At 45.8% G+C, this 16,041-nt stretch overlaps 2 protein-coding genes across 2 annotated transcripts in view; both read left to right on the top strand.

Moving 5' to 3' along the window:
- The window catches only part of LOC137533678 (cdc42 effector protein 1-like), a 64,005-nt gene extending 52,097 nt beyond the window's left edge, over positions 1-11,908 (top strand). The window contains exon 3 of the mRNA XM_068255017.1: positions 10,447-11,908. Coding sequence (XP_068111118.1) covers positions 10,447-11,000 — 554 coding nt within the window. The 3' untranslated portion in view covers positions 11,001-11,908. The remainder of the gene's footprint in view (positions 1-10,446) is intronic.
- Positions 1-16,041, top strand: part of CHL1 (cell adhesion molecule L1 like) — a 444,338-nt gene that overhangs the window by 164,512 nt on the left and 263,785 nt on the right.

Genomic DNA, 16,041 nt, shown 5'->3' with positions numbered 1-16,041 from the left:
CAGCATAGCACCAATGCAAAGCTGATAAGATGGATGAAGGAGGGCCCCTCTGGCCCAGGAGCCCCGGTGCGGTCACAATCTATGCCTCCCCTATTGCTATGCCACTGCTTAGGGAATATGTTTTATAAATTGCTTCATAGGATTGTTTAAAAGCAGACGGCTCAACACCCACCCATCAGATACCGTCCGAAAAGCAAATCAATCATCATTATGGCTCATAATTGCTTCATTCTTCAGTCTATATAGATAACTCAGCAGCAGCAGCACAGCGGGGCCAGCATTATGCTCTGTCATTTCACTATCTCAGGGGAGGGGGGAGGGGGGATTCTGGAGGGAAAGGGACTTGTTGTTATTTAAAGTGGACCTGAACTCAGAACTTCCTCTCCGCTCTAAAAGATACACAACTGCATATTATAAACCTTTAAACAAGAAACATGTATGTGTTACAGCTGATACATATCCTGCAATACATCTGCAGTGTGTCTACTTCCTGCTTTCATGGAAGCAGACATGGGGTTAACATCCTCTGTTTACAAATGAGCTCTCTGACATGGCAGTCAGCTGACACAGATGAGTGGTCAAAGAACAGTTGTGATTGGATTAGACACAAATGAGGGGGGATTAGACAGGCTAAGTGTGTGCCCCTCTTACACTGCACCCTGAGGCTGGAGCCTCTCTCGCCTCTGCCTCGGCCCAGCACTGCTAAATTCTCTAAATACATACAGGGTGCGTTTCTCGGTTTTCCTTCTCTCCTGTGCAAGAGTTCAGCTCCATTTGAATAGGTCTCTAGCGGCCAACACTTCTTGGAAGGTTACAATTGAATCCCAAATCCCCGATTCAAACGCCACAATCGCCCCTCGTTTATGATCACACCGGTAATCAGACAAGCAGTGATTTTAACAACAGGAACATGTTGACTTTTCAGATTATATTAGAAACCTCATGATGCCATTTGGCTGCTATGGGCTGAATATTTCCTTTCATACCGAACTCAGTGTGTGTATGAAGCCCAACTAGACCCGAAACTGAACAAGGCAAATCCTCGAAGCAATTATGTTGATTAGTGTAAATTATAAGCTTTACGTTTGTATTGGCACTTCTCAAATTTAGAAAGCTTCATTGTGTGGCTGTGCTTGTCTGCAGCTGTGCACCTCTCCATACAGGCTTAAGACCTCCCCTGCCGATCCGATTCGTATGAGGAGACTGTGGTCTTGCCATTGCTCACTGCCAATTGGCCCATGAAATGGGATTTCTGTTCACCACTTTGATCCTACGCAGGACTTATATTTGCTTAATGTCCTCCATGCTGGTAGAATTTCTGTTCTTCAATTCTGGGTTAAAGTTGAGCTTTGAAGCAAGGCAGTTTTTTGACTATTTGACGCTCCAGGCAATGCAACCTGTGTTATTAGCACCTCACAAACACGCGTGTGCACACACAGACACACACACACACACTGACACACACACACAGATACACACAGAGACACACACACACACACACACTGACACACACACACACCACACACACACACACACTATACACACACACTGTACACGCACACACACACACACACACACACACACACACACACACACACACATACATACACACCACACATACACACATACATACACACCACACATACACACACACATACTGTACATACAGTACACACACACACACACACACACACACACACACACTATACACACACACTGTACACGCACACACACACACACACACACACACACATACATACACACACACACACACACACACACACACACACACGCACACACTGACACACATACATGCATACACAGTATGGCCTCAATTCACTAAGCATTACCGCATTCGGCAATGCAGAAAACAGCTTTACAGATCAACTTGCAAAATGCCAATTCATTAAAGAGACTCTGACGCAAACAAACATACTCTTTTTTTTTTTCAGCCAAAGATGATTCGCAGCATCCCCGCGGGCGTCCGAGGTCTCTATCCCCCCCCCCAAAAAAAACTCGAGCCAAATACTACGGCTTTCAAAGTCGCAGATTTTGCTGCCGAGGAAGGCAGAGCTTTGGGCTGTAGCTCTGCCTCCAGTCCATTCAAATACCGCTGAATGCCGCCTCTCCCCGCCCCTCAGTCTTCTTTCAGAGAGTGGAGCGAGGAGAGGCGGCGATCTGCAGTGATTGACTAAACTGGAGGCAGAGCTACAGCCCAAAGCTCTGCCTCCTCCAGGAAGTACCAGAGGATTCTGCCCGGGGGATTTCGGTGGGGGGAGGGGGGCGGGGTTAGAGACCTCGGACGGCCCTGGGGAATGCGGCTATTCACTTTGGGCGATAGTCCTGAAGAGGATTTTGAAAAAAAAAGTGTATTTTTCCCGCGCTTCAGACTCTCTTTAATTACCATACTCAAAAGTAAAATTACAGACTAGCGAGGTAAATCACTGACTTGTGTGGTAAAGACCTCAAGATATGTCAAGAAATTGCAAATCACAAAGATTAAAGCGTTCAGTAAATCAAGTAAAAGTGTTCGGTATTTACCTGCAGCTCTGACCAGCTGATAATTCTCCATGCGGTAACATTGACAGATAATAGGGAGAGCCACACAGCCCTGGTTCTCACCCAATTTGGTCCGATACCCTGGAGGGCGGGGACTTCAGAACAGCAGAGCTGGAGAAGGAGACATTTATAAATGCTTTTCTGTATGCACTGGACACTAAAAACGCTGACTCATACACACCAGTTGTGGGAGGACTCTCAGCTTCCTGCCTGACCTGCTCCACAGCTGGGGAGACTTACCGAGCAGGGCTTAGTAAATTGAAGCATGCTTTTACGGTATATTACCGGACTTCTACCTCATGCGGGAAATCTTAGTGAATTTGGGGGGGAAAAAGCAGGGTTGCTCGAAAACTACGCCAGTGCGAATCGACGCATCGTAGTTCATAGACAAAGTTAAAAACTACGCGTACGTATTTTCGGGTAGTCGTAGTACCGCTATGTAAGCTTCGTCCGCTACGCGTAGTTGACGTATGTATTGTGAAGTCAATTACGCGTGCGGTAACTGCGTCTATACGGATCACTGCGCATGCGCAGAAATATTATTGCCCTTCTATACGTATACAATTCCGCATTGGAAGGTGGAATGTACACTTATATTAGTTCAACCCATGCGCATATACAGCGGATTATTGCAGACATTTTTCCGCATAAGCGTCCGCATCAACTACGCTTCACGCTATGCGAAGCTTCCGTATTTTAACGCGCAGTCTACAAAATGCAAACGTAGCGAAGTTTCTGTTTTCGTAGCCGTAGTTTGCGAAGCGTAATTGCGGAAAACTACGCGTAGTTGCAGCATAGCGAAGTTGGCTGACTACGACCATCCCTAGAAAAAATGGTAAAATACCGAATGCAGTATTCTACCGACCTAAATTATTTTTACCGAACTGCCCTTAGTGAATTGAGGCCTAAGCAACTAATACCAAGCAATTACTTGTAGCAACTGCATTTCAATAGGATAAAATAATTATGCAACAGTACAAGTGTTGCCTCTGCGTCATTGGCAGGGGTGTTGCTAGGATCCCAGAATGTTTGGAGAACCTCTGGGCACCAAAAAATAATATGTGTGGAACTCCGCAGGACACAGCAATGGGCGTGATATAAACGTGGGTGAAGATACGTAATGAGCTGTAGGGACTGTATGTGCCATGCTCTGTCTACTCCGACATTACAGGGCCACAGACAAACAGGCCACAGCAAGACGTGGATTGAAATGGGAAAAAAGCCCAATTTTGATTGGTCAGTTTTACCACCTCCGTATAGCCTGTGGGCCAGCAGATTCTGAATACTATGAACAGACTGTATAGAAAAGCTCTCATACTACATGGAAATAGTTAAATTGGCCACTCATTGGTCAATCAAAATTGGATGTGTGTACACACACTAAGGGCCCTTTCACACTGGTGCGGTGCGTTTTTTTTTTTTTTACCGCACCCCACGCTGGGCAATGTAAGTCTATGGGGCCTTTCATACCGACGCGATGCAACAGAAGTGACGCTTTCGCTGCATCCCCAATGCGAGTGTTTACCTACGTTACCGTGCGGCTCCTGCAACCTGCAGCGGAGCGGAAGTCGTGGAAGTCTATGGAGATGTGCGTGTTTGTAACCTAACTGCGCAGTTTTTCACTGCGCACAAGCATGGAGGTGTATTTTAGCAATACGCTTCTGCACATGTCATCAATTCGCCAACAGTAAGTGAGCGCCACTTGGCCAGCTGCCAGACGGGGATTACCATGCACTAACGCTGTAATCCCCGAAGGCCTACCGCCAATCCGCAGTCTGTAACTGGCCCATGAAGGAAATGTCAGGCAAAAGCCACTCCCCAATGCTGTACTTACCCGGGGTTTCCTCCAGCCCCTTGCAGCCAACATGTCCCACACTGCAGCTTCACTTTCAGCCGCTGGCCCGGGGTGCCCACCGGTGCAGAGGCTGACCTCGAAGTCATCCTCTACTGCGCCTGCGTGAGCGCCGCTGTCCGGAGTGTTCTGCGCAGACACAGTAGACAGCGGCGCTTGTGCAGGTGCAGTAGAGGATGACCTCGAGGTTGGCCTCTGCACTGGCAGCTAAGGAGCTATGGGCCCCAGTGCAAGGTGTACATTGAGCCCCCCCAAGCACTCTATACATAACAACTGATACGGCGCACCAAAACCAGCCAATGGCAACTACAGTATCTGATGTGCAAGGAGGGGATGGGGAACAGTTTGTTAATGATTACTACTAATAAAAGCACCTATAGACGTGATTATTACCAGCACAGGGCCAATAGAGAGCTAATACTGTGGTTGAGGGTGGACCCCTTAGTGCCCTGATGCGGTCGCTACCTCTGCACCCCCTATTGCTACGCCACTGCTTTTCCCTGCTTCAAACACATCAACTTGACGAATTGACTGCTCCCTTGCTGTCTAATTTATCTCAGCCCTGGCCAGTCCCCATTCTAACAAGACCTCCAGTTAGGCCTGGTGCACACCAGAGGAGTTTTTCTGAGCGTTTTGAGTTTTTAAATCTGCTGCTAATGTTATCCTATGTGTCTGTGCACACTGGAGCAATGAGGTTTTGTAAAAAGCCCCATAGCATTACATTGGGAAGAGCTTTTGAAACCTCTAAAAGCTCTTCCCAATGTAATGCTATGGGGTTTTTTACAAAACCTCATTGCTCCAGTGTGCACAGATACACAGGATAACATTAATCAAAACACTCAGAAAAACTCCTCTGGTGTGCACCAGCCGGCCTATCTCATTTCTCCCATTAAGGCCCAGTGCACACCGAGCGGTTTTTGGAGCGATCCGCCGGCCGCATCCGCCTGGAAAAACGCTTGTCTAATGTATTGCAATGGGATGGTGCACACCGGCGGTTTGCGTTTTTTGCCAAGCCGCAAACGCGCCTCCTGCTGCGCGTTTGCGGTTTTCGGAAGCGTTTCGTCCTCAATGTAAAGTATAGGAAAAACGCAAACCGCTCTGAAAAACGCTAGTTCAGAGCGGTTTGCCAGGCATTTTTGTTACAGTAGCTGTTCTGTAACAGCTTTTACTGTAACAATATATGTAATCTGCTACACAAAAATGCATGCAAAACCGCTAGGTATGTTTAGAAAACCTCTCTAAACATACCTAGAATCGCTCTGAAATCAGCTCCCAAAACCGCTAGCGTATTGCGGATCTGCTAGCGGTTTTGGTGTGCACTGGGCCTAATAGTTGTAATGTTGTGGCTGATCAGAGTATAGACCAGTTTTTGAGACACAATAATTGTTATTTGCCAGTCTTACAGCTCCCTCTAGTGGCGTTTAATAAGATCAGTACTGTAAAATTACAAGAAAAGGCAAAGCAAGGAGAATAGTAGATTCCACTGAATGTCTCTCTGCTGACAGATCCGGTCACTGGGGTGCAGGGAACGTCAGGGGTCGAAAAGACGCCTGTGTAGATTATCAGTAATTGGGTGCCCAAGCACTGAGTTGGGTACCGGACGTGGAGAGCAGCTGTTTGTTCAGCTACTACATAGGAAATAATGGTCACTGGCCACTGTCGGTCATTGGGAAAGGGGGGCATTGGGGAAGGGGGGGGGGGTCATTGGGGAAGGGAGGCGGGGACTAGTGCTAGGTTTTAAGTGGGGTGTTAGATTTAGACTCTTGAAGTGGGGGGAGGTTCAAGTGAGAATGGGTGCCGGGTAAGTGCGTAGTAAAATATCAGTACTTTTACCTAAGGCTGGGTTTCCTCTTGTGCAATATTTTTCTGCAAATTTTCGCAAACGAAACTTCAAATTTGCATGAAAATCGGCACATCAGTCCTGAAAGAGGGACACATGAGGGAGAAAGAGGGACAGAGGGACAGGGCTCCCAAAGAGGGACTGTCCCTCCAAAAGAGCTATGGTGAAGCCACAGGATAAGCACAATTGTCGAACATGTAAAAACATTGTAAAGTAGAAAGACACGTGGTGGCAGCTCCCGCTAATCTATTATTACAGGTTCACTTTAACCACTTTTCCCACCACTACAGTATATGTACGTCCTCTATGACTTCATCTAAGCCATGAGTCATTAGATATACGTGTTGTAGCAGAACCAGTGCTGTGCAGGATTGGGCTTGATGCAGCACTAATTGGTGAACGGGAATATATGTTCCCTGAGCTAATGAGATTGATTTTTACCATTTTAAAAATACTTTTATTTTCTCAGTTCATAGTGAAAAATACACTGTAGCCTTATTTCAGAATCAAATATCTTCACCATAAATTGTGACAGGAACATAGGCCCAGTGCACACTGGGTGGATCCGCCGGCCGCATCCGCCTGAAAATCCGCGTGGCCGGTGAACACCCGGCGGATCGCATCAAGATCCGCCCGGTGTGCACTGGGACTAAACTCTGTCATCCGCACCCAAAACCGCTAGCGTTTTGTGGATCTGCTAGCGGTTTTGGGACTTGATTCGCAAAGCAGTGCTAACCTACTCAGCATGTCTAGAGTCTTTAGACGTGCTAACCAGGGTGCTAAGTAGGTTAGCACCGGATTACTCAATCAGATATGCGCGCGCAAAGTCCTATGCGTGCGCTAAGTCCCATAGGTTTTAATGGGCACTTCGCGCGGAGCGCACTGCGCTCTGTGCAGTGTGCGTGTAAACTTTTACGCGCGTAAAGTTTTGCGCACGAAAAGCTTGTTTAGACGTGCTAAGGGGGTTTTTACAGGCGTGCCAACAGTTAGCACCGCTTTGTGAATCAAGCCCTTGGTGTGCACTGGGCCTGAATCTAAGTTTTGTGATAAGCGGTAAGAATAGCCAAACAAAATTTGTGTTTTTATCTACAGTAGCACTTTTTATTTTTAAACTAGAATTGGTAAAACTGAGAAATAATGTGTTTTTTCTATTTTTTCCCATTAAAATTCATAGAAAACAGAAATTGTTTGAAGGGAAAAAACGGCATACAATGAAAGCCTAGTTTGTCTTTAAAACAACAATATATGTTTCATTTCTGTGTCATAAGTAGGGATAAAGTTATTTCTGAATGACTAAATAAGGACATAGCTAAACTGTCAAAACTGCTCCGGTCCATAAGTGATAACAAGGTCTGGATGAGAAGTGGTTAAAGAGGACCCGAACTCAAAACTTCCTCTCTGCTATAAAAGATAGCAACAGCATAAAGAGAAAACATTTCTTTGTTACAGCTAATACAAATCCTGCAATAAATCTGCAGTGTGTCTACTTCCTGCTTTCATGGAAGCAGACATAGAGTTAACATTTTATGTTTACAAATTAGCTGCTCTGCCGAGGCAGCCAGAGGACACAGCTGAGAGATCAAAGTACAGTTGTGATTAGTCACAGATGAGGGGGAATTAGACAGGCTAAACTCTCTAAATACATACAGGGGGCATTTCTCTGTTTTCCTTCTGTCCTGTGCAAGAGTTCAGCTCCACTTTAAACATGGGGAAAACCTGACTTTTATTTATTTGTTTTTCCTTTACGCTACATACAGTGTCGGCATTTAGTGGCGTATGTTGATTTAGAGATTGAAAGCTTAGATGTGAGCACAATGTTCTCGCAGTGAGTAAAAAAATATCTTAAGTCAAAGCTGGAAATCCCCTCTCTTGATCCCGCGCATTGTAAGTTAGTACTGCTGTCTCTATCTCGGCCCCATCTCACACGGGGAGCATGAGAACTCACAGAACAAGATGTATGTATGTGTTCATGAATTCAAATTATTATCCTCTGCCTCATATCTGCCTCTAATCTGAGCATAAAGTATAACTGCAGAATTTCAGAGTAGCCTGTCACCCCCCCCCCCCCCCACACACACACACACACACAGCACAGACACACACAGCACAGACATACACACACACACACACACACACACACACACACACACACACACAACAGACACACACACACACACACAACATACAGACACACACACACAGCACAGACACACACACAGAACACACACACACACACATACACAGACAGACACAAACACACACACACACACACACACAACATACAGACACACACAACACAGACGCACACACACACACACACACACACACACACACACACACAGACAGACACAAACACAGACACACACACACACAGCACAGACACACAGCACAGACACACACACACACACACACACAGCACAGACACACACAGCACAGACATACACACACACACACACACACACACTCACACACACACACACACACACACACACACACACACACACACACACTCACACACACAGCACAGACACACACACACACACACACACAACATACAGACACACACAGCACAGACACACACACAGAACACACACACACACACATACACAGACAGACACAAACACACACACACACACACACACACACACACACACACTCACACACACAGCACAGACACACACACAGAACAGACACACACACACACACACACACAACATACAGACACACACAGCACAGACACACACACAGAACACACACACACACACATACACAGACAGACACAAACACACACACACACACACACACACACACACAACATACAGACACACACAACACAGACGCACACACACACACACACACACAGACAGACACAAACACAGACACACACACACACACACACAGCACAGACACACACACACAGCACAGACACACACACAGCACAGACACACAGCACAGACACACACACACAGCACAGACACACACACACAGCACAGACACACACACACAGCACAGACACACACACACACACACACACACACACACACACACACACACACACACTGTATACACACTGTACACACACACACACACACACACCATACACACACACAGACACCATACACACACACAGACACACAGCACAGACACACACACACAGCACAGACACACATACACACCTGAAACAAGCATAAAGATAATCTTGTCAGATTTTTGTCAGAAACATCTGCTCTGCATGGTTGTTCAGGGGCTATGGCTAAAGGCCCATACACACGTCGGATTTTAGCGAACGACCCGTCGTTTGAACGTTCCGTCGTTCGGACGTTTTCGCGTGAAATCCGACGTGTGTACAGACTATCGTTCGGGAGATAAGACTGGTGACCAACGATCCGCCGGGCGGATCGTTGGTCACCAGTCTTATCACCCGAACGATAGTCTGTACACACGTCGGATTTCACGCGAAAACGTCCGAACGACGGAACGTTCAAACGACGGGTCGTTCGCTAAAATCCGACGTGTGTATGGGCCTTAAAACTATAAAGTCTCATCTACACGATACAATTTTCCATGAGATAGACTGATCTAATAGATAGATCTAATAAGGAATTGCATCGTGTGTAGACGTCCAAATTGTTTCAGATCAATTTTGCAATAGATTTTGCTTTGATAAGTACCCAAAATCTATTACAAAATCTAATGCAATCTGATTGGAAATTATCTAATAGATCTGTCTAATAGATCTGGATCTGATGGAAAATTGTACCGTGTAGATGAGGCTTAACAGAAAATCTAACATAAAATTGTATGGTACAGACTAACCAGCAAGGTCATGGTGACCCAGAACTCATTGGAGTGTGTAAGGGACTACAATGGTCCTAAAAGCCCCCTTACTAAGATGTTAAGAAAAACAAAAATTTGCTTTCCTAAAACAGAAAGAATTGTATGGTGTATTCCCAGCATAAGAGGCAGAGGATCAGCAGCATAGCCAGGCAACTGGTATTGTTGATGTTGAAGAAGAAATAAATATGGCAGCCTCCTTATCCCTCTCAGTTCAGGTTCCCTATAACTATATATATCTCCAAACAGGCTTTTGCTCAAAATATAGTCATCTTTATGATAATCACATATCTAAGATGTGTCCATAACTTTATTGAATTAACTTATGATGTAACTGACTGGAACTTCTCTTTCTGTTCAGGTGTGAAGTCGGGATATTGCACCTTGCCTCGTTTTGCCTCCTCTGAGGACCAGTCGGAGGACAGCAGCTCCCAGAAGCCAGATGATGACTGGCCCAGCCCTGGCCTTGCCGACAGGGAGGACTCCAGTATCTGCACCGTCCCGGTGGAGATCTCCAGCAGCCTCTGGCACTGCGACTCTATGCAGTCACTGATCATGGACTTTGGCCCCTCACTTATGAGTGAGATCCTAGATGGGATAAACTTCTCAGACACTCCCAATAAAATGGAGGGAGCCAGCGGCTTCAGCGAACCAGACCTGCCACCGACTACTAGTTATGTTCCATCCGATTGTAGCCTAACTACTAACGATAGTGACATAGGGGCTGACCAATCATATTATGATCTTCAGGTCCAACAGCCGAGAGGCCTCGCGTGTTGGGAACCGACCACCATCGCTGAGGAGATGGAGATTGACACAGATAGCGGAATTACTGGGTCGGAACAAGGAAGCAGAGGGATCACCGCCGATTTATGGGACTCGGGGGACGGAGATGGTTCTGAGATAGAAATGTAGACATTCCTGAAAAGTTCGGACCCTTTGTTGGAAGAAAAGGAGGAACATATAGACTGTACTTTCCATATAACCTAATTATGAATACGGACTGTTATTTCTTTGTAAAGTGTATTTGGATAAATAAGGCCACGTCTCCTCCTGTCTCACTCCACTATAAGCCTGAAGAAGACTTGCATTCCATTCCGGTGATGTTTCTCTGCTCATTGTCATACTTCTTACGTACCGTAATCTGGACCGGTGGAATGTCTTGTCACACAACTGCTAATTCACGGCCTTTCGGTTCTCAGAGGAATGCTATGTACAGTATTAACCCTAATTTTACATATTCCCCATCCGTCCTATGCTATGGATAAATATATGCTTTTCTAATTCATCCTAATTAATTAAAACCAACAATGGGTGCCCAGCCGTGAGCCCACGCTCCTCTGCTCCTTTTCTGGTGGTCTCCAGAAGTCCTTCAACCCAGCTAATGAAAAGTTTCTACCTACTTCTCTAGACACAGACATATTTCACTGCACAAAAGCAACTACAAATCATGGTGCCCTCCCCCAGCAATAGTTTTATGGGATCCTTCACCCCCTACCCTGTTCACACCCCTTCCCTTGCCTACCCCGGTAATGTTGGCTCAACTTGAAAAGGGCATAAAACAAGTGTTGACATCATAATGGTCACATCTATAAAAAGGGTAGCCACAAAAAACTCATGATCTGAAGGGTGGACCCCTGTACCCCTAATAGAGTGAAGTAGTAGTTGTGGTCCCCTTAAAGGTCTAGGCCCCCCGTAGCTACATGCCTGTATCAGTACATTGTGTTGTGGCCTCGTGTAACATACAGAAATGCAGGAATGAGGTCAAGAGGCGTAATGGTCATAAGTCACAAGTCATCCTTCTAGTTAAGGTGTACCTGAGATGAGTTAAAAGAAGAAACGTATACATACCTGGGGCTTCCTCCAGACCCTTCAGGCTGATTGGTCCCTCGCTGTCCTCCTCCACTCCGCTAGGGGTCCTGGTAATTCAGCCAGTCGGGGCGTAGTGCACAATACTACTGCACAGGCGTAGAACACTACCGGCAACGGGAGTGCAATGGAGGGAGTGCGTATGGCCAGACCGTGCCAGAGGCAACTGGTTGAATTACCGGGACCCCTACCGGAGGATCCAGGCGGTGGAGGAGGACGGCGAGGGACTGATCAGCCTGAAGGGTCTGGAGGAAGCCCAGGTATGTATACGTTTTTTCTTTTAACTCATCTCAGGTGCACTTTAATAATTGGTTACTTTCATACTGAGGACTAGAGATGCTAATAATTACAGGGAGATGAAATGCTGATTGGGGCATTCGACTGGCTTAATTCAAAACAGTTTGCATTACATTTTCTTGCCAGTCAAAGTTATTAGCAGGACCTTCTCTATTGAGCACCATGGGTTTAGGTGTGCCAGGAGGAAGGTTGGAAGATGAGTAGACATGTTCAGGCATCACTATCTTTTTGTTTTCAGTTCTTGATCTGGATATATATAAAGTGTTTGACTGAAGAATGGCTTCCATACCTCTCTGAGCAACCAGTCATTGTCCTTAAAGTGAACCAGAGACGAAGCACCCTTGTGTATTTTACCATAGAAATCAGTGGGAACATTAGAGAAAACATTTACCATGCTCTCTGTTCCATCCTCACTGCTAAAAGTGTCTGTTATCTAGCTGAGATAAGAATCCCGAACTGAGCATTGAGTCTGGCTTTGCTATAATGACTCAGCTATAATGATTCCTGAGCAAAGCCAGCAGGGGGCAGGCTTGGACTTGAAGACAGCAAAGAACACAGTCTCAGCTATAATTATTCTGTAGCAAAGCCAGACCGACTGCTTAGTCGGGATTCTTATCTTAGAGGTGATAACAGGCAAATTAAACAGAGAACAATGTAACAAAGAGCAGATTAGGTGTTTACTGTCATGTTCCCACTGATTTATAAGGTAAAATACATGAGGTTGCTTCATCTCTGGTTCTCTTTAAAGAGACACTGAAGCGGAAAAAAAAATATGATATAATGAATTGGTTGTGTACTATGAATAATTACTAGAAGACTAGCAGCAAAGAAAATATTCTCATATTTTGATTTTCAGGTATATAGTGTTTTCTAACATTGCATCATTCTATAATATGTGCAGATTACACAACACTCAGCATTCAAAATGATTCTTTCAGAGCAATCTGTGAACTAATGACCTCTCCTCTGGCAGAGAAAATGTAAACAGTTGAGATAATAAAAGTCAGAAGACAGCCCTCTCCACGACTTTTGAAAGTCGTAGAGATTAATGGCTTTTTTGCATAGAGATAACAACTGGAGTTTCTTAACTCTTCCTGTACTGGAAACAATTCGACTGATGTATCTGATCTTAATGTTTTATTTCTTAGCTGTACTACACATACAAATCATAATATCATAATTTTTTTTTCGCTTCAGTGTCTCTTTAAAGGGGAACTGAAGTAAGAGGTATACGGAGGCTGCCATATTTATTTCAATTTAATCAATACCGGTTGCCTGGCTGCCCTGCTGATCCTCTGTCTTTAATACTATTAGCCATAGCCCCTGAACAAGCATGCAACAGATCAGGTGTTTCTGACTTGTCAGATCTGACAAGACTAGCTGCATGCTTGTTTCCGGTGTAATTCAGATACTACTGCAGAGAAATAGACCAGCAGGGCTGCCAGGCAACTGGTATTGATTAAAAGGAAATAAATATGGCAGCCTCCGTATACCTCTTACTTCAGTTCCCCTTTAAATGTTGACATTGCCACTTATGAGGAAAGTGAGCTGGCAATAATGCTCATATAACACAGACAATATAAAATGGAATAGTATAAAAATGGTTACAGTGTTGACAGTATGTAAAGAGCTCATTCTGTACAGTTTTTTGTGAACTCCCCTGTATGCCAGCAGTTGTAGCAATACTGTTAAGCAGCCCATACACTCACCCGATTTTCTGGCCGACCGATCGATCCCGATCGATCGATCAATCGATTGCAAATCGGTTGGCCAATCGACCGATCGACGGCCGATTTCGATCGATTTCGATGGATTTCCATCGAACTTGCAGGGTGGAAAATTTAGGTCGATCTGATGAGATTGCTTATCAGTTTGCATTGGCCTTAATGGAAATCTGATGGCAAAAAAATGCCATCAGATCGAATTTCAATAGATTTCAAACTGAAATCTATTGGAATTCTATCCTGGTAAAAAATGTTCTAAAAACGCATCAGATAGATCATCAGATGCATTTCTTATCTATCTGCTGCCAATCTGACGAGTGTATGGGCACCTTTAGTGATGCTGGAGAGAATTGGGTAGTTTGTCATCAAGCAGGGATACCACTCGAGATAAAGTTCCTCTTGAAGTTTTTGTTTAGAATGTTTTGAATCTCACCCCTGCTGAGCTGAGAAACAGACAGGGTGGGCAGAGAGCGGTCAGATTATAATCCGATTGGCTGTTTGTAAAGATTCTGTAATGAGGGTGGTTTGCAGGCAATTATCCTGGCTGCTGATTGGCTTATGTTCTGAGGCCTCACCCTGCACCAGTGGCATGCTTGGGTCAAACTTGGAGGCAGTCATTGAAGGTGTGAGGACTTGACGATAGCAGAATAACAGCAGAATTGTACAACTGAGTGGCATTAGACTGAACTATTTTCACAGCCTCAGGTGGTCAATCTCCTCATGAGCTGTCTTATTGATAGAGTTGGGCCGAACCTCCGATTTTCGGTTCGCGAACCGGGTTCGCGAACTTTCGCGAAAGGTTCGGTTCGCGTTAAAGTTCGCGAACCGCAATAGACTTCAATGGGGATGCGAACTTTGAAAAAAAAAATAATTATGCTGGCCACAAAAGTGATGGAAAAGATGTTTCAAGGGGTCTAACACCTGGAGGGGGGGATGGCGGAGTGGGATACATGCCAAAAGTCCCCGGGAAAAATCTGGATTTGACGCAAAGCAGCGTTTTAAGGGCAGAAATCACATTGAATGCTAAATGACAGGCCTAAAGTGCTTTCAAACATCTTGCATGTGTATACATCAATCAGGTAGTGTAATTAAGGTACTGCTTCACACTGACACACCAAACTCATCGTGTAACGCACCGCAAACAGCTGTTTGTGTAGTGACGGCCGTGCTTTACTGGTGCGCACCATGGCGAGAGTGCAGGTTTTGGTGGCTTTACAGTTTAAAGTGGCTTTATGGTCATCTGGCTGATGTAGCTGAATGACAGAACAGTGACTGTCCAGCTGATCAAATTTGGTCTGACCACAATGAGGCAACGACCTTATTATCGTGGGTGTGCCCCCCGAGACACTCATCTAGGCGCCGGTCATTGCTCCATTGTGATACGCAAGCCCCTTCACCACGGCAAGGTAATGATCACGAAGGGGAATGGGCGCATGTACATGCCTTTTCTTTTGTTGTTGCAGCTGCCCGCAGTGCAGCCAGAAAAATTAGGCAGTCATGTACACGCACCCGAAAAATTATTACAGCGGCCGCTGCTAGCAGCGGCCTAAAAAATTCAGCAATCCGCCTGGAGTCCCGGACCCTGTTGGTGGTGGCGGAGAAGGTAGTCAAGCGGCCTGCAGGCAGACATGCTGTGTGGAGGGACTGGGAGCGACTTAGTCTTCTTGGGGCAGGCCAGGCAGCCAGTCACACGGCGTGCAGGCAGAGATGCTGTGTGTGCGGGGACTGACTTAGTCTTGGGGCGGGCAGCAGCCCTCCGGGATCCATGCCTCATTCATTTTGATAAAGGTGAGGTACTTAACACTTTTGTGACTTAGGCGACTTCTCTTCTCTGTGACAATGCCTCCAGCTGCGCTGAAGGTCCTTTCTGAGAGGACGCTTGCGGCAGGGCAGGAGAGAAGTTGGATGCAGAACAGGTATGCAGTGGCGGGTTCACTAAACAGAACAGGTATACAGTGGCGGGTCCACTGAACAGAACAGGTATGCAGTGGCGGGTCCACTGAACAGAACAGGTATGCAGTGGCGGGTCCACTGAACAGAACAGGTATGCAGTGGCGGGTTCACTA

This window comes from Hyperolius riggenbachi, chromosome 9 (genome assembly GCF_040937935.1).
Source record: "Hyperolius riggenbachi isolate aHypRig1 chromosome 9, aHypRig1.pri, whole genome shotgun sequence".
Classification (NCBI taxonomy): Eukaryota; Metazoa; Chordata; class Amphibia; order Anura; family Hyperoliidae; genus Hyperolius; species Hyperolius riggenbachi.
Note: the sequence above shows the minus strand (reverse complement) of the source record. Positions and strands in the feature narration are given on the sequence as shown.